Raw genomic sequence first — 18,835 nt, 5'->3', positions numbered from 1 at the left:
CAGATCTTCACGTTCTAACAGAAGGAAGATTTAACACACAAACGCACGCACAGGGAATAACATACAATGAAAATAAATAATTTAGCCTGTCAATTTACGTTGTCGTTTATTTTTTCCCAAGTTTCCTAAGCCGGTGTAAACTTTCAAATGGGAAAACATTAGGAACTAGCATTTGGAGCTACTAGTTGTGTGTGTGTGTGTGTGTGTGTGTGTGTGTGTGTGTGTGATTAAAACACCATCATCTATGGGCTTAGGAACTACTCTAGCAATTCTAGGGAGCCAGAATTGATCGTGATGATCGTGTCAATGTATTTGAAAGTGCCCAGTGCACTTTTATTTTCTCCCTTCTTCTCTTTTGTCAAAGGGACCCTTTTGTCAATGACACTAAAACTATTAAAATTTATAATCCATTAAAATTATTGTCGCAGGAGCGAACGAATCAATCTGTTGTCAGATTTGTGTTTCAATTGTTAGCCTGACAGCAAATTAATAGTGAATGACAGCAGCTTTGTCGGCGCTTTTCTTTTCGTGGGACCCTAGAACCCTCAAAAGTACTTTGGCTCTATTTGAACCTGGTTTCCTCCTATCACTAGGGGGAGACCAAGAGCCTTGGGACATTTCCAACACAAGGAGAAGGAGGCGGGGCCTATCGCTAAATCATGCCTTCCCCCCTTGTGACTGACAAGGACTCTAACCAATGGGTGCTGGGACAGGGCGCGCCTGGGCCCCGCCCCCGTGAGCTCCCCGCGGTCCCGCGGCACCCTCTGGTAGACTCCGCGGCGGCGACGGCTCGGGCGGACCGTGCACCGTGCGCAGGCGCGGAGCTAGACCTCGCTGCAGCCCCCATCGCCTCCGGGAGTCGCACCCACCGAGTCTGTCCGCTGGCCGGTCAGTGCGCTCTTCCTCCTCCACCTTCTCGGGTCCCCTCAGCACACTACGCGCCCTGATGGCGGAGCTGCGGCCTAGCGGCGCCCCCGGCCCCACCGCGCCCCCGGCCCCTGGCCCTACTGCCCCTCCGGCCTTTGCCTCACTCTTCCCCCCGGGTCTGCACGCTATCTACGGAGAGTGCCGCCGCCTTTACCCTGACCAACCGAACCCGCTCCAGGTTACCGCTATCGTCAAGTACTGGTATGCCCTGGGCCGAGGGAGGACAGGGGCCCGCTGGGAAACCTCAGAGCACTGGGGACCAAGTAGTTTAGGGGAGAGGGAGGAGGAGGAGGAGGAGGAGAATGGTTAAAGCACTTGGAAGGACTTCCTGCTGCGAGGAAAGGAGTGAAGACTGAAGTTGGGAATGGGGACAAAGGGGTTAAACAGATCCTGTGGGTAGTGAAGGGTTAACCCGGATTAGGAGAATTGAGAACTGGGGGTGTGTATAGAAGCGGAGGGGGAACGGTGTGAGAGGGAACTTTGTGAATGTGGTGAAAGGAGGGGGCTCCTGAGGGGGTCATTAGTGGTCGCGAGGGGAAGCCAGGGGGAGCGACTGCAGTGGGATGGGGGAGGCGAGGCGGGGCCCGGGGAGCCTGAGGGCTTTGGAAGAGCGATGTTGAACAAGCGCCAAGCGCCGTGGGCACGCGACTGCTTCTGCTAGGGAAGGGTCTGGAGTCCCCCAGACTCTCCATCGGGTTGGAGGGGGTTAGCACGTTGAGGGAGCTGTGCTTGTGAAGAACTGAGGAGGTGGTCTCTTCTGGATACCTTTCCGATGACTTCAGAAGTCCTATTAATTAGAAACTGTTCATTTTGGAGTTTGATGGAGCAACTCTTCCTGATAAACTTTTGCTTACTCTGCACAGTTCTCTTTCTGCAGAGCTTTCTTTTGGCCTTGCAGCTGCTTTGCTGCGAGTTAACAGGGGCTGGATAATGAAACCCATGAAAAACTGAAAAGAGGTTTGGGGGGGGGGGTGAGAAAAGGTCTATATAATAGAGAAGATGAACTTGCTTAAAGTACACTGTACATATAGGTGAAATTATCCCAGTGAAAACCCCTTGAACTATTAATGTATGCTAATAAAAATAGTGAAGTGGAAAAAAACACAGAATCAGACTGGATTAAAAAACAAAAAAAAAAAAAAATAGGGCAGGGAACCATGGTTTGTAGATGAAGACCACAGCTTCCCACTTCCAGACAAGTAAATATGATGAAGAGCTGAACCCTGGGCAGGGAGGGAAGACATGAAGTAGGATGTTTAGAGGAGTTTCCTGTCCACAGCTCAAGAATTTAAGCAGCAGTTTCTTTGGGATGCTTAGGGTGAGTCTCAAACTGCTCTTTTAAAGATCATTTTACAGAAGGGCTGCCCTTGGGAGTAAGGATGGTCTTTTCTGGTTTTCCATTCCTCTTTGCAACTTGTTTCAGCCTTCAGGCAAACAGGTGTTATGGGGACTGTGGAAAACTTCCTGCCTCATAGTTTCTGGACCAAAGGTTGACTGAGGAATTGCTTGACTCTATCCAGGAATCCCTTCAGTGCATCCTGCTTGAGTTGTTGTAAAGGGTAGACCTGAAAGAGTAGTGAATGTGTTTGTTGCTTACCTTCTCTTTTAGGACTGAGTCTCTCTCAATGAACATAGGCAGTCTCTTACTGCCTATGGAGATGGCAGTCATTAGGCTGAACCGGGCTGAGGTGAGCTTACTGGGTCATCGAGAGGATGGTAAGAAGGCTGATAGGGTGGAGAGCCTGAGGACAGCCACTCTCTAAGACAGGGTCCATAGGGAGCAGCTTCCTCTGTCCAGGTAAGCTAAGAGCAGGTATGGCTGGTAGGAAGTCCTCTTTGGCACACAAACTGTTCTTTGGTTGAAAGGAGATTCTGAAGAATGCTTATGAGCTCTTGCTAACTTAATCACCCATCATAATTGTACCACTACATTTAACTGTTGTGATGAACTTTCCTTATGTCATTAGAAAAGTAGTGCTGGCTTTGCCTTGTTCTTTGTTCAGGCTTATGTCAGTATGAGGAGAAATCCCTGCACAGAATCTAACAACTATTTTTGTCACCCAAGTAACCACTTTTTTTTCTTTTTTCTTGTTTTTTTTTTTGGGTCCGGTCGTGGGGCCTGAACTCTGGGCCTGGGCACTGTCCCTCAGCTCTTCAGCTCAAGGCTAGCGCTCTACCACTTGAGCCACAGCGCCACTTCCGGCTTTTTTCTTTTTGCTTATGTGGTGCTGAGGAATCGAACTCAGGGCCTCAGGCATGTAAGGCAAGCGCTCTACCACTGAGCCACCTTCCCAGCCCGCCCAAGTGGTTCTGTAGAATAGTTATGTGTGAAAGGTGTCAAAGCATCATACAAAAGACTAAAATGGTTAGGGATTTTTTTTTTCTTTTTTCTGCCTGAAGCTTATTAACCAGGCCCTATCTTCAGAGATGGGCTAGTGTGCAATGACAAATGAAGAGGATTGTACAACACATTGTGAGATTAGAAATGCTGTCTAGATGCAGAAACATCTAAGAGGGAACAGCTCCAAGACTAGTTCTTTTCTTTCAAAGATCCAGGAGTTTAAAAAATTAGGGTACTGGCATTTATTCTTATCCCTCACATTTGGGAGGGATCCCATCAGCCTCTTTAGTCCTTGTAGCAGGGTGACCGACTTAGGCTGAGCCTCGCTGTTACTTAGAGTACCTTGGGATTCTTTTTGCTTTTGAGGGGTTGCTCTTTGGCTTGGAGTCCCTTATGAACAAGGATTAAAGCAGAGACACCTGTGGAGAGAAGAGATTCCCTGGGCCCTTTGATAATATCTTTTTCTAAGTACAGAATATAATGTAAAGTTTTGTTTTAAACTATTTTATTTTTTTTATTGCTCGTGGGGCTTGAACTCTAGGCCTGGGTGCTGTCCCTCAGTTCTTCAGCTCACTTGAGCCACAGTGCCACTTCCGGCCTTTTCTGTCTATGTGGTGCTGAGGAATCGAACCCAGGGCCTCATGCATGTAAAGGCAAGCACTCTACCACTAAACCACCTTTCCATGCCCTATTAGTATAGAATATAATGATTTTCCACATTTGTATTTGCATAGTAGAGCAGAGATATGGGATGAGGTTAGCTTTACTTGACTCTTTGATTATTCCCTGACTCGTTGTAAAGCATCTCCTTGATGTGACAGCTCTTGGGAGTCTTGGGCAGAGGAGGACTGTAGTGATATGGCAGGGCAGGTGACAGTGAATATAGTTTCATTGCCTGTTTTTTGATGGACATATGCTATAGTAGGGACAGGGTTGGGATTTTGCAGCAGGAAACTGAAAGAAATATGTGATTTGTAGTCCTTCCCGTCTATTCTGAGGTCCTTCCAGAGAGTTCTGACTTTTTCTTTCTTTCCCCTCACAAACTTCTAAATCCCATTGGTTCTAGAATTAGGTGATTTGGTGACATCAGAGTTAAAGGACATGGAAATTTGACCCTTTTCCTAATTCAGTTGAGTTTCTAAGCTATTCCTAGTATCTTTCTTTTAAGATCTATAAATAACCGCATTTCCTAGCAGAGAATAAGGATTTATACAAAGGCAAATAATATCCTGACAAAGAAGATAAAACCAGACCTACTGCTTTTAAGTAGAGTTTGAATTGCATGGTCCTGGCACACTTGATGGGTTTGTCTGTATCAGGTCTTTTATTTGGTTGTTAGTAGTGTATCTCATTTGCAGAGTGCACTCTATGGTATGGTCAGACAGTGGTGGCAACTCAACTAGTAGTTTTTGTTTTTTTGTTTTTGGTGCCAGCTCTGGGGCTTGATCTCAAGGCTTGTGCCCTTGCCTGGCTTTTTCCCTCAAGACTGGCCACATTTCCATTTGTATCTTTTTACTGGTTAATTGAAGGTAAGAGTATTATGATTTTGGCTGGCTTCGAACAGAGTTCCTCAGATCTCAGTCTCCTGAGTAAGTAGGATTATAGGTGTGAGCCACTGGTGCTCAGCTCAAATAGTGTTTATAGACCAAATATGGAATTCCTTTTGCTGATGGTGTTTATCCTTTCTGAAGGAAAGCAGGATTTTTTTTTTTTAAGTACTAATTACTCTGCTAAAGAGAATCCTTATTGAACTAAATCCTCAGAGTGAGATAATGACTGAATCTTCCTCAATTGCTTCTCTTTTGGAATTATGGGGGAAATTTAATCTGGTCCTCAGAGGCCACAAATTATTATTGTCCCAGCTCTACCTTTAAGTTGGCAGTCTCCTGGGATCCTCTTCTGGATGCAGGCACTCATAGGGTTTAGCTTGGCTCTTGCTAGCAGCTCTGCTCAGAACTGAGCCAGCCTCAGTTTGGCCTTTGTCACTTACAATGATAAAAGACTTTGGTCTATGTGTAGGCCAGGGTCTGTACAGACTAGAGGCTTTGGGTGTGTTTAGAACAAACTGTAATTAACATAGGACACAATATAGTCTTTCAGGAACTAGCTGTCCAAGAGGCAGGAGTGGAAGGGAGCCTCTGCTTCCAGGAACAATGCCCGTTGGGGATGCTCCGGATGGTCATTCAGCAGAGGCCAATTGATTGACCGATGTTCCTCTTGCCTTGAAGCTTGGCATGTTTACAGGCACCAAGAAGAAGCATTAATCCCTGCCAATTCCATTTAGGATCGGTAATTTGAAACAGGAGAAAGCAAAATGGGCAACTACCCAGTTTATTTTATTTCTAAAAGAGGCTTTGCTTGTTGGAGGTAAAAGAATGGAGCTTTTTATACATGTGAAATCAGGCAGCCTCAGCTGCTTATCCCTAGAGAGATGTAGCCTCCCTTTAGTTATTTTTCACCGTAGGTCCCTCCAGTGTAGGACCTTTGGATTTTGCAAAGCAGAGCCTCTCAGTTTGATATTGTCTAGTTTCCAGGCTCACACTGACACTCATGTTTTATCTTTTGCAGGTTGGGAGGCCCAGACCCCTTGGACTATGTTAGCATGTACAGGAACGTGGGGAGCCCTTCTGCCAACATCCCTGAGCACTGGCACTATATCAGCTTTGGCCTGAGCGATCTCTATGGGGACAACAGAGTACATGAGTGAGTGTATGCCACCTACTCACCTTCCACCTGCCATTCCTTAGGCTTGAGCCTGTTTCTGAGGTTTTCTTGAATAGGGGGTGATAAGGACACTGCTGTGAGGATGTTACTTCTCAAGTGGAACCTATCGGTTTCTCCCCTCTGCCCTCTGTTCATGTTGCAATGGTCCAAATGTAAATACTGTTTTAATACAGAAAAAACCATTCGATTTTTCTAGTCATTCTGTGGAGTTGGGCTCAGAGGATAGGTAACATGTTCTTGACCTCAAACTTCAGTTGATACTTGTATGTTTTCTTTTTTCCTCTTAGTTTAACACAGAAATTTATGTTGTTGTTTTCTTTTTTCTTTTCCTTGTGCTACTGGGGATTGAACCCAGAATTTTGTGCATGCTAGGTAAGCACTCTATCTTGGAGCTATAACTCCAGCTTGAAAATTTTTCAACATAAAGCAAAATTAAGTTCTACAGCAAACACTAATCTACTCACACCACCAACGTCTGTCATTTAACATTTCATTATACTTGCTTTGTATATATCCCTTTATCATCCCTATCTACTTTTTATTTTATTTTATTTTTAATTTTTCAATGTTTTTCATGGGGCTTTGGAATTGGGCGTAGTCCCTCACCTCTTCAGCTCAAGGCAAGTGCTCTACCACTTGAGCCACAGCACTTCTTCTGGTTTTCTTATGGTTAATTGGAGATAAGAGTCTCATGGACTTTCCTGTTTGGGCTGGTTTTGAACCTTGATCCTCAGATCTCAGCCTGCTGAGTAGCTAGGATTACAGGTGTGAGCCACCAGTGCCTGGCTTTACTTATTATTATTTTTCGTGTGCAAGTCCTGGGGCTTGAACTGGCCTGAGAGCTGTCCCTGAGCTTTTTTGCTCTAAGCTAGCATTCTACCACTTGAGCTACAGCTGCGCTTCCAGCTTTTTTTGGTGCATAATTAGAGATAAGAGTCTTGCTGGAGGAGGCCCCAATGCTTGATAAGAATGTATTCATTACCTTGCTCATGTGATTGTAACCCTTCTGTACAGTATTTTCACAATAAAAAACTTACTAAAAAAAAAAAAAAAAGAGTCTTGCTGACTTTCCTGCCCAGGTTGGTTTTAACCTAGATCCTCAGATCTCAGCCTCCTGAGTAGGTGGGATTATAGGCATGAGCCACTGCCACTCTCCCCACTACCCTCCCCCATTTTGTTTTTGTTTTTTGTTTTTTGTTTGCCAGTCCTGGGACTTCAACTCTGGAGGCTTTGTCCCTGAACTTCTTTTGCTCAAGGGTAGCACTCTACCACTTGAACCACAGTGACACTTTCGGCTTTTTCTGTTTATGTGGCACTGAGAAATGGAACCTAGGGCCTCATGCATACTAGGCAAGCACTCTACCACTCCACTAAGCCACATTCCCAGCCCTTGTTTTTGGTTTTGAGATAATGTCTTGGTATGTTGTCCAGGCTTCCTTCAAACTTGGCTCAAGAAATACTCCTGCCTCAGACTCTTCAGTAGCTTGGACTATAGGCATGTGACATAGCACCTGACATTAATTTTTTTCTTCTTTCTCCACTGCTTCTTGTTGCTGCAGGTGCTGCTTTTTCCTCCTCCTCCTTTTCCTTCCCCTTCTACTCCTCTTCTTCATCTTCATCTTATTCTTTATGGAGTCTTGTTGAGTTACTTAAACTGGCTTGCAATCTTCCACCTCAGCCCACTCCCAAGTACTTGAGATTGTAGGTATATACCTTGCCTGGCTACTTGGCTACCCTCTTTCTTATTTCTGGAGGGGTGGTGCTGCGGATCAAACTCAGAGCTTGGTGCTTGTCAGGCAAGTGTTCTACCACTGATCTGCATTCCCAGTCCTATCTACTTTCTTTCTTTTTTTTTTTCTGTTGGTTATGAGGCTTGAACTCTGGGCGTGGGTGCTGTCCCTCAACTCTTCAGCTCAAGGCTAGTAGGTCTACCGCTTGAGTCACCACACCACTTCTGGTTTTCTAGTGCTTATTGGAGATAAGAGTCTCATTGACTTTTCTGCCCGGGCTGGCTTTGAACCATGATCCTCAGATCTCAGCCTCCTGAAGAGCTAGGATTACAGGCATGAGCCACTGACGCCAGCCTATCTGCTTTCCTTTAACCTGCATTTTTCTGTGCTCTGTGCTTATCCGCTTTACGTTTTTCTTTCTTTTGTGCAAGTACTTTGAATTTAGGGTCTTGGTGCTGTTCTTTATATTTAAAGCTAGTACTCTACCACTTGAACCACATCTCCACTTCTGGCTTTATGGTTCTTAACTGGAGATAAGAGAGAGACTCATGGACTTTCCCTTCCTGTGCCGGCTTCAAATCTTGATTTTCAGATCTCAGCTTCTGAGTAACTAGGATTACAGGTGTGAACCACCATCATCTGGCCTCATTTCACTTTTTTTTTTTTTTTAAATATGCTGCTTTTTTTTTTTTTTTTTGGTCGGTCGTGGGGCTTGAACTCTGGGCCTGAGCGCTGTCACTCAGCTCTTCAACTCAAGGCTAGTGCTCTACCACTTGAGCTACAACCCCACTTCCTTTTTTTTTTTTTTTAAATACTGGTCTGCTTCCATTTGTTTCCCTGCACACTTCTAAATCTTACTTGCCTTTTCTTTTTCCCTCCAAACATTTAATTTGTGCAGGGAGAAAGCAAATACATTTTAATACCAAGTTAAACTTATTCAACTTAATTGTAAATCCTCTAAAATAATAGCAACAATTGGGATAGTTACAAAATCTAGCAACATCTGTTAAGCACTGATTATAAGCCAAATATTCTATTTATTTTGCATGTATATGTTACTAGTGAATTTAATTTTCACAATAACACAATTAAACTGGTTGACACTAATATTCATCCTACTTTGCACATAAGGACACCAAGAAACAAGGAGGTTCCATGACTTGCTTAAACCTCACTTATTAGAAGTGACAAAGCTGAGATTTAAATGCAGGGATTCTGACTCCAGAATCCACAATCCTTTTTCTTTCTTTCTTTTTTTTTTCTTGGTCATGGAGCTTGAACTCTGACCTGAGCACTGTCCTGAGCTCTTCAGCTCAAGGTGAGCACTCTACCACTTGAGCCACAGCACCATTTCTGGTTTTCTGGTGGATAATTGGAGATAAGAGTCTCATGGACTTTGCTGCCTGGGCTGGCTTTGAACCACGCTTCTCAGATCTCAGTAGCTAGGATTACAGGTGTGAGCCACCGGCACCTGGCTCCTTTTACTTTCTTTATTTTTTTTTAACTTTCTTTAACTTTTTTCTGATGTTGAATATAGAAACCAGGGCTTCATGTATGCCAGGCAAGTGATCTATCACTACTTCTCCAGACCTAAAAGTTCATACTTGTAGTGGGCTCTGTCCCTCAGCTTCTCTGTGCTTAAGACTAGCACTCTACCACTTCCTTTTTCTGTTTATGTGGTACTAAGGAATTGAACCCAGTTCATGCATGCTAGACAAGCACTCTACCACTAAGCCACATCCCCAGCCCTCATATCCTTTCTGTTTTTTGCTTCTACCTTTTTTTTTTTTGTAGTCTTTAATACCATGTTTTTTTTTTTTTGAGCCTAGTGGTGACTCCTTAGGCTGGGTAACTTGAAGAGTAGCAGAGCTTTCTGTCCTGCCTGTGTAGAAGCTGATTTTTAGAGATGACAATGATATGGTAAAGATGGTAATAGCCTTTTTCCCACTGTTATAATAGTTCTTATTGTCTTCCATATTGTGTGTTCAGTGTTTTACAATCTTTTTTTTTTTTTGAGGGGAGAAGAGGTTTATTGGGGGCAGCGGGGTCTCAGTCCTTCTTGGTGGCGGCCTTCCTCTTGGCTGCCAGCATGCTGCTCAGCTTCTGCCACTTCCTCTTGGTGCCTGTGTTCGTCCCTACCCTTTTCTTGATGAACTTGAGCTTGTCTTTGGACACCTTGAGCAGCTCCATGGCCTGCTGCTCATACAGGGCGAAGCTATCTACCTCTCGGATCTTGTCCTGCACGAACTTGGTGTGTTTGTGGGGAGGCGCCCACAACGGTGGCTGTGCCTCGGCTTGCTCACATTCTCGGTCCTTTTGTGGCCCTTTTTGAGGCCCACGGCCATGGGTAGCACAGAGCCATGGTTGCTATTCTTCAATGGCTGCTGTGGCAGAAGGGCTTTACAATCTTTTTTGTTTCTTTTTTGTTAGTTGTGGTGCTTGAACTCATGGTCTGGATGCTGTCCCAGAGCATTTTTGCCCAAGGCTCTACCACTGTGAGCCACAGCACTGCTTCTGGTTTTCTGGTGGTTAATTGGAGATGAGTCTCACAGCCTTTCCTACCCGGGCTGGCTTTGAACCACCATCCTCAGATCTCAGCCTCCTGAATAGGTAGGATTACACACATGAACTATCTGTGCTGGCTGTTTTACAATCTTATTAAGCTCTCTTGTAAGCTCCATCTTATAGATGAGGAAACTTAGATCTGTTCAGAGGGTAAATGAGTTACTCTTAAGTCTCACATCTAGGTTGTGAAAGAATTAGGGTAAAGCTGGGCATTGGTGGCTCAAGCCTGTAATCCTTGCTACTTAGGAGGCTAAGATCAGAGGATCAGGGTTTGAAGTCAGCCTGGGCAAGAAAGTCTGTGTGACTCTTATTTTCACTAAATAACCGAAAAAGCTGGAAGTGGAGCTGTGGCTCAGTAGGAAAACAGCCTTGAGTGAAAAAGCTAAAGGACAATGCCCTGGCTCTGAGTTCAAGCCCCTCCAAAACAATTAGGACTGAATTGGACTGAACCAAAGTCTGAGCTCTCATTCACCAGGCTATACCAACTCTGACCATAGACCCAATCCAGCTTCATCTTTTCTCATGTTAAATTCACTGGTCCAGGCCTCATCTCTACTGGCACATGGTGGCATGGTGGAAACAATGTCTGGGCCTGCCTGTACTGCTTTCCAAATGTTTGGAGTTTCAGCAGAAGGTTTGGGAACAGGGACTTAATCTTACCTGAATGGAGACCTTGCATTATAATGTTAATAAATGGAGATAGAATAGCAAACAGATGTGGGGAATAAAAGGACCATGCTAGATTTTTATTTATATTTTTAATAAGAACCTGCAGAGGGCATTTGGTGCTGCTATTCTATACATTTTTGTTGACAGATTTATTATAGTTAAAAGGAAACTATTTCCTATGTAGCATAAGGATTCTTCCAATGTATCTATCAGATATGGGTCTAAAGCTCAAAGTAAGATGACAAATGTAGTAGAGAAAGGTCCATGTTTTAACATCTGAATTTGAGGTAGGGCCTTCCTTACTGTTTTTCCTAGTTTAACACTAACCTCTCATGTGTCTGTTATTTCTATATGATAAGGTGTTTTGACATTCAAAAGCTATTTATAATAAGTAAAACTTCTATTTGGGCTTACACCTCTTCTTTATAGTGTAGTGTTCTCCAGCATTACTTCCTGCCAGTAGGACATGAAAGGGAATGTTTTCATTTATCCAGTTCTGGTTCTGCTGTATGTTGTCAAAAGTCCCTTTATAATTGGCCTTGTGCAGGTGTGACTGGCTTCTTTTTGATCCTGGTAAGTTTCTTTTTCTTTCTTTTTTAATGACAGTGAACTCAGAGCTTTAAGCCTTTGCTTAGCTTTTTTGCTAAAGGTTGGCTTTCTACCACCTGAGCCACATTTCCATTTTTGGCTTTTTGCTGATTAATTGGTAATAAGAATTTCTTAGGTTTATCTGCCTAGGCTAGCTTTGGACCTCAATTCTCAGATCTCAGCCTCTGAATAGCTAGGATTATAGGTGCATGAGCCTATAATCAGGCCTGGCTCTGATAAGTTTCTTGAAGAAAATCTTTCAGTTGCAAACATTTTATGTGATCAGGTCTCATTAAAATGGGTTTTAATGGATTTCCATTTAGTATATGAAGCCAAGGTCAGAAAGTTGAGTATTCTCCTATATAGCTTAAGTGCTAAAAGGTGCTGTATTGAAACTATGGCAATATACATCTCTCGTATCATTCTGTTGTTTTTTGTTTGCTCATCATTCTCAGAAAAGAATAGAAACATTTTTTTCGGCAATCACCTATTTTGCAGTAGACACTGAATGACACATAATAGACATCTTAGAATAAAATGGTAAGACATAGTTTATGTTATAGTGTGTTCACGTTCTAGAAGGGTGGGGAACATCAAAGAGATGTTGCTATATTAATAAATGCTGTAGGCCAAGACAGTAGAACATGATATGGGAGCACAGTGGAGAGACTGACTTTTAGTTAGGCTGCCAGATCTGCAGTCACTCAAAGGAAGATGTGAAGCTAAATTCTTTTTTTTTTTTTTGGGTCCAGTCATGGGGCCTGAACTCTGGGCCTGGGCGCTGTCCCTCAGCTCTTCAGCTCAAGGCTAGCGCTCTACCACTTGAACCATAGTGCCACTTCCAGCTTTTTTCTTTTTGCTTATGTGGTGCTGAGGAATCAAACCCAGCATGCAATCGAACTCATGCATGCAAGGCAAGCGCTCTACCACTGAGCCACTTTCCCAGCCCCAAAGCTAAATTCTTTATTTTTTTTAATTTAATTTAATTTTTTTTTTTTGGGTCCAGTCGTGGGGCCTGAACTCTGGGCCTGGGCGCTGCCCCTCAGCTCTTCAGCTCAAGGCTAGCACTCTACCACTTGAGCCACAGTGCCACTTCCAGCTTTTTTCTTTTTGCTTATGTGGTGCTGGGGAATCGAACCCAGGGCCTCAGGCATGCAAGGCAAGCGCTCTACCACTGAGCCAACTTCCCAGCCCCAACCTAAATTCTTTATATAAAATTATCAAGCCAAGCTGGGCATGTCTGTAATTCTAGCTACTTAGGAGGCTGAGATCTGAGGATTGTAGTTCAAAGTCAATTGGGAGGGAGAAACTCAAGAGATTTTTTTTTTTTTGGTCGTGGGGCTTGAACTCTGGGCTTGGGCTCTGTCCCTGTGCTCTTCAGCTCAAGGTGAACACTCTACCGCTTGAGCCACAGCGCCACTTCCGGTTTTCTAGTGGTTTATTGGAGATATGAGTCTCATGGACTTTCCTGCCAGGGCTGTCTTTGAACCTGGATCCTCAGATCTCAGCCTTCTGAGTAGCTAGGATTACAGATGTGAGCCACCGGCGCCTGGCTCAAGAGATTCTTATCTCCAGTTAACCAGCAAGATACCATAGTGGAGGTATGGCTCAAGTGGTAGAACACTAGCTATGAGTGTCAAAAACTCAATGACTGGGAATGTGGCTTAGTGGTAGAGTGCTTGCCTAGCATGCAGGAAGCCCTGGGTTCAATTCCTGAGTACCACATAAACAGAAAAAGCTAGAAGTGGCGCTATGGCTCAAGTGGTAGAGTGCCAGCTTTGAGCAAAAGAAGCTCAGGGACAGTGCCCAGGCCCTGAGTTCAAGCCCGAGGACTGGCAAAAACAAAAAACAATGAAAGTGTGAGGCTCATAGTTCAGTTATTATGGCAGGAAAACAAAAGAGCAGAGACAAGAACAAGAGGCTCATTTGCTTCCCCACTAGGAGTTGGGGACTGTTATGGGAAATATAATGAGATCTTGTCTCTTGAAAGTAAAAGTGATAAAAATAAAATAAAAATAATTTTATATTATAGTCAGGGTAATTCTGTGACGTGAAGAATTCTTATTATCTTTATATAGATACAGAAACTCAGAGAAGTTTGTTCCATAGCTTGTAAATTAGAAGCCAGATCTAGTGACTCCAAAGCTTGTATTCTTAGCCACAGTGCTATATTGCCTTTCCATTTTGACTCAGCAGCATTTGTTCAGTGCCTACCTGTGCCTCCTCTTAGTAGGATCTTTCTTTTTCCTCATAGTTTATTGAGGATAGAAAGGGGACACAGAGAAGCAGAGAAGTCCTTTGCGTTTCTTTTTTCTCAAAGGCAGGGAGCCTCACCCTGGAAACCCTAAAAAGGATGAAGAGCAAGCAGATTAGCTCTTTCCCTACAGAAAACAGGACAAGAGAGCTCTTGGTTGTATCAATCTTAAAAAGAAAAAAAAGGCTAAATTACTTATATAGGCAATGGGGATTATGAGTTACTTTTTTAGCCAGGAGCCTGTGGCTCATGTCTGTAATCCTAGCTACTCAGGAGGCTGAGATCTGAGGATCACTGTTCAGAGTCAGCCTGGACAGGAAAGTCTGTGTGACAGTTTCCCAATTAATCACCAGAAAACCAGAAATAGTGCTGTGGCTCAAAGTGGTAGAGCGCTGAGCTTAAGCAAAAAAGCTCAGGGACAGGGCTTGGAATGTGGCTTAGTGGTAGAGTGCTTGCCTAGCATGCATGAATTGAAATTCCTTAGTATTACATAAAAAAAAGCCAGAAGTGGTGCTGTGGCTCAAGTGGTAGAATACTAGCCTTGACCAAGGAAGCTTAGAGACAGGGCCCAGGCCCTGAGTTCAAGCCTTAAGAATGGAAAAAAAAAAAATCTCGGAAGTGGCTCTGTGGCTCAAGTGGTAGAGCACTAAGCCTTGAGTTGAATAGCTGAGGGACAGCATGCAGGCTCAGAGTTCAAGTCGAATAAGCAACAAGAAAAACCCAAAAAACAAAACAAAACTCAGGGACAGAGCCCAGACCCTGAGTTCAAGCCCCAAAACTGAAGAAAAAGTTACTTTTTTTTTTCTTTTGTCAGTATGGGACTTGAACTCTGGGCTTGGGCACTGTCCTTGAGCTCCTCACCTCAAGGCGAGCGCTCTATCCCTTGAGCCATAGTGCCACTTCCATAACTTTTTTTATATTAATAAGTTTTTTTTTTGTTGTGAAAATACCATACAGAGGGGTTACAATTACATGAGCAAGGTAATGAATACATTTCCTATAAAGCATTGTTGCCTCCTCCTTTGTTTCCCCTTACCATCCCTGCCCTCCTGTAACTTTTTTTTTTTTTTTGGGTCCAGTCGTGGGGCCTGAACTCTGGGCCTGGGCACTGTCCCTCAGCTCTTCAGCTCAAGGCTAGCGCTCTACCACTTGAGCCACAGCGCCACTTCGGGCTTTTTTCTTTTTGCTTATGTGGTGCTGAGGAATCGAACCCAGGGCCTCAGGCATGCAAGGCAAGTGCTCTACCACTGAGCCACCTTCCCAGCCCTGTAACTTTTTTTTTAAAGGTAACTTTTTTATATTTGAGTGGCTATGGATTGTACCCAAGGCCCCATATACCCTACACTTGAACTCAGGGCCTGAGCACTATTCCTGAGCCTCTTTGTGTTCAAGGCTCTACCACTTGAGCCACAGCACCATTTCTGGCTTTTTCTGTTTTATGTGGTACTAAGAAATCAATCTAGGAATTCATTCATGCTAGGCAAGCACTCTACTACTAAGCCACATTCCCAGCCCCCCCCCCCCCCCAATTTTTTTTTAACTGATAAAGGCATAAAAATGGTTCCGATGGGGGCTGGAAAGGTGGCTCAGTGGTAGAGCACTTGCCTTGCATGCCTGAGGCCCTGGGTTCGATTCCTCAGCACCACATAAGCAAAAAGAAAAAAGCCGGAAGTGACGCTGTGGCTCAAGTGGTAGAGCGCTAACCTTGAGCTGAAGAGCTGAGGGACAGCGCCCAGACCCAGAGTTCAGGCCCCATGACCGGACCCAAAAAAAAAAAAAAAAGTTCAGATGTATTTTAAGTGACAAATAAAATAGAAATTACGTGATAGGATATATCCTGATATACTTGACACATGTATACGTTGTGTAATGTTTAAGTCAGTTTCAACATGTCTGTCTTATTCCTTATAGCCCAAATGTTTAAAATTCTATCATTTTGCTCTTTGAAATGTACAGTAAATTATTATCTGTAGTCACTCAACTATGCAAGGGCACATCAGAACTTCTTGTCCCATTTAACTGTAACTTAGTTCCCAATTGACTAGCCTCTCTCCATCCTTCTCTTACTCTCCTTGGCCCCTAGTAACCACACTTCTATTCTTACTTTCTATGAGTACATCAAAAGGCTCAGAAGAGGTTGTTTCTAAAACTGGAGAGATGGCACAAGTTCCAGCTTGGGGAAACCACAGGAGAAAGTAAAGTGTTTTTCTAGGAAGCCAGAGGCTACCCTCAACTGACTTAAACAGGAGAGACTATCCTGTCCAAGTCCCTGGTCTCAGGAAGTATCAGACAGCTGAACTTCAGCTGCCAAGTGCTTGTCAGAGCCTGTAGCTCTGGCCTTTCCCTTGTGGCCAGGCAGCTGTGGATGGAATGTGGGACTCTGAGGCTCTGTGGAAGCAGCAGCTTCAGTCCCTCTCTCTGAGGATTTCTGGCTGCCCTTGCTACCAGCAGCTCTGATTGAACAGAACTACAAGGGGCCTAAGGTGGCCTATGAGGCTTGGTAGCTGAAGAATGTGTTTGTGAATGAAGTAGACGTGCCTGGTAGGATTCCACCTGGGCAGGACATCTGCTGTATGCACTGTGCTGGCTCCTCACAGCCTTTGTGAGGAGTTGGCCTGAGTGCTAGCCACACCTTACCACCATGGGAGTTCCAGGCTATGTCCCATAATTGCTGACTCAATGGCAGCTATGCCCAGTGGAGTTAGGAGTAATCCTGCCCCCTTTTTGGAGCTGGAACGGCTGCTTTCCTGTGACTGCTTTTACTTGTTTGGTAGAGAGTTTTATTTTCCCTTCATATTCTTTACTGGACTCTGTACTACACAAGTTATTTATTAAAACACTAGCTTTAACTTTTTCAATTACAATTTAGTGTGACTTTGATCTTCTATAGTTAAGAAATACTAACTTTCCCTGCTTAAAGCTTGGCTTGTAGAAAATTTTTAACTTAACATTTCATCTACTAGAGCTTTCAGTAGAAATCTCATCTTTGCCCTACACACCTGTATGTGAGTTTGGTTTCTGTCAGATTGGGCTTGAGCTTTCCTCCCAAAGCTCTCATCAGAGTGCTTTGTTAATAAACCAACTGCAGAGATGGCAGGTTTCTGTCCCAGAGAAGCCCTAGAGAAGGGGTCTGCAGGCGTAATGGAGGGAAGGCCGCTTTGAAGCTTTAGTCTTTTTGCTTTTCCTCTTTGAGATGTTTGGTTTCAGGATGACTATGTGAAGTTGTAACATTCTCTAGTAAAGACATAGCTCTGGGCCATCTAGAAAGAGTGGGGCACCTATCATCTTAGCCCAGGGAGGGGTAGGGCCCAGCTGAATCTGAAGCTGCCACTTACACTCAGCCAGATTTCAGGCTCAACCTCTCTCTTCTCTTCCTTCCTTCTCCCCCCCCACCCCCATGCATTGCCTTTTTTCTCACATCACAGGTTCAGATGGTGGAGTCATTTATGTTTTCTGGTATATCTTCCTTTTGACCACTTCTCAAGCCAGTAATTGTGTTAGAGTCCTTGATTAAATGCTGGATCTAGCTATGAAATCCTCCATCTCTGCCATAGATGGGACTAGCTCATTAGTTCTTCTTCATTGATATGTTTTTCATAAAGTCTAGCTGATACAGAGACCTGCACCCTAGTCCCCAGGTTGGAGATAGATTATACCCTTTAGTACATTATGAAAGACCTGTGTAGCTGTGTGCTGGTGGCTCATGCTTGTAATCCTAACTATTCAGGAGGCTGAGATCAGAGGATCATGGTTTGATGCCAGCACAAGCAGGAAAGTCTGTGAGACTCTTACCTCCAATTAGCCACCAAAAACTGGAAGTAGCATTGTGGCTCAAAGTGGTAGAATAACACTGATGTGACTTGTCCACACAGACCATATGGAGTTACACCGTAAGTTAGGTTTTTTTTAATTTATAAAGAAAGTGAAGCATATTACCTAAGATGTTGGAAATTAGAGAAAGTAGAACGAAATAATTCATAATCTTACTACCTTTTGTTTGTGGGTTTTTTTTTTTTTTTTGGTCAGTCGTGGGGCTTGAACTCTGGGCTTGGGCACTGTCCCTGTGCTCTTCAGCTCAAGGCGAGTGCTCTACCACTTGAGCCACAGTGCCACTTCTGGTTTTTTAGTGGTTTACTGGAGATAAGAGTCTCACGGACTTTGCTGTCCAAGCTGGCTTTGAACTCGATCCTCAGATCTCAGCCTCCTGAGTAGCTAGGATTGCAGGCATGAGCCACCGGTGCCCAGCTTGTTTGTGATTCATTATCTGTTCTGATCCACTAAAAATTTATAGTGACTGGTGCTATTCCAGTTGTGCATGGGCCTTTAACTCCCTTTAGAGCCTAACACCTTCCAAGGCTTATCTGCTACCTGGCTAAAGCTGTTTATACATTTAGCTTGCCCACTACTGCTTTGGTTTTAGATTCTAAATAAAAAGCACATTTGCTTGGGAATATGGTCCTCATTCATTGTCATGTTACATTAGGTTCACCCATTTCCCCCTTATAACAGTACAGAGCACTGTAGTGAGCATGTGTACCAGTTGCTGATTGCTCACTTGTCAGTTAATATTTGGATCCTTTCCTGAAACCACAACTGTACTCTCAACATGGTAGTAGTAATCTTGAGGGCATGTTGTACCTGTTGCTGTTGTTTTCTTCTTATAAAGGTCAAGATTGTGCTGAGCATGGGGACATGTACCTGTAATTTATACTCAAGAGATGGAAGTAGGAGGATCAGGAGTTTCAGGCCAATGTGGGACACATAGTCAGACCCTCTTACCAACAAATAATCCCCATTACATTTCCCCTACAAAAAGAAGTCAAGATTGGATGATTGGTGTTAGCAAGAATTGGCCAACATGAGCTGTCTTATTTCTCCTTTTCTTGGGTATTTGAAATCAAAAGACAGCGGGCGCCGGTGGCTCATGCCTGTAATCCTAGCTACTCAGGAGGCTGAGATCAGAGGATCGTGGTTCAAAGCCAGCCCGGGCAGGAAAGTCTGTGAAACTGTTACCTCCAATAAAACGCCAGAAGACCA

General features: G+C 44.0%; 1 protein-coding gene and 1 pseudogene across 2 annotated transcripts in view; one reads left to right on the top strand and one right to left on the bottom strand.

Annotated features, from left to right (window-relative positions):
* The first annotated feature begins 737 nt into the window (after window positions 1-737).
* Sufu (SUFU negative regulator of hedgehog signaling) overlaps window positions 738-18,835 on the top strand; it is a 98,367-nt gene continuing 80,269 nt past the window's right edge. For both annotated transcript variants that reach the window (XM_042689656.1, XM_042689655.1), the window contains exons 1-2: window positions 738-1,128; window positions 5,837-5,971. In XM_042689656.1, coding sequence (XP_042545590.1) covers window positions 947-1,128; window positions 5,837-5,971 — 317 coding nt within the window. In that variant the 5' untranslated portion in view covers window positions 738-946. The remainder of the gene's footprint in view (window positions 1,129-5,836; window positions 5,972-18,835) is intronic.
* Window positions 9,724-10,067, bottom strand: LOC122116017 (annotated as a pseudogene).

The sequence above is a fragment of the Dipodomys spectabilis genome, unplaced genomic scaffold, assembly GCF_019054845.1.
Source record: "Dipodomys spectabilis isolate Male_0828 unplaced genomic scaffold, ASM1905484v1 ptg000125l, whole genome shotgun sequence".
Taxonomy (NCBI): Eukaryota; Metazoa; Chordata; class Mammalia; order Rodentia; family Heteromyidae; genus Dipodomys; species Dipodomys spectabilis.
The sequence above is the reverse complement of the archived record's forward strand: the minus strand, read 5'-3'. Positions and strand labels throughout refer to the sequence as shown.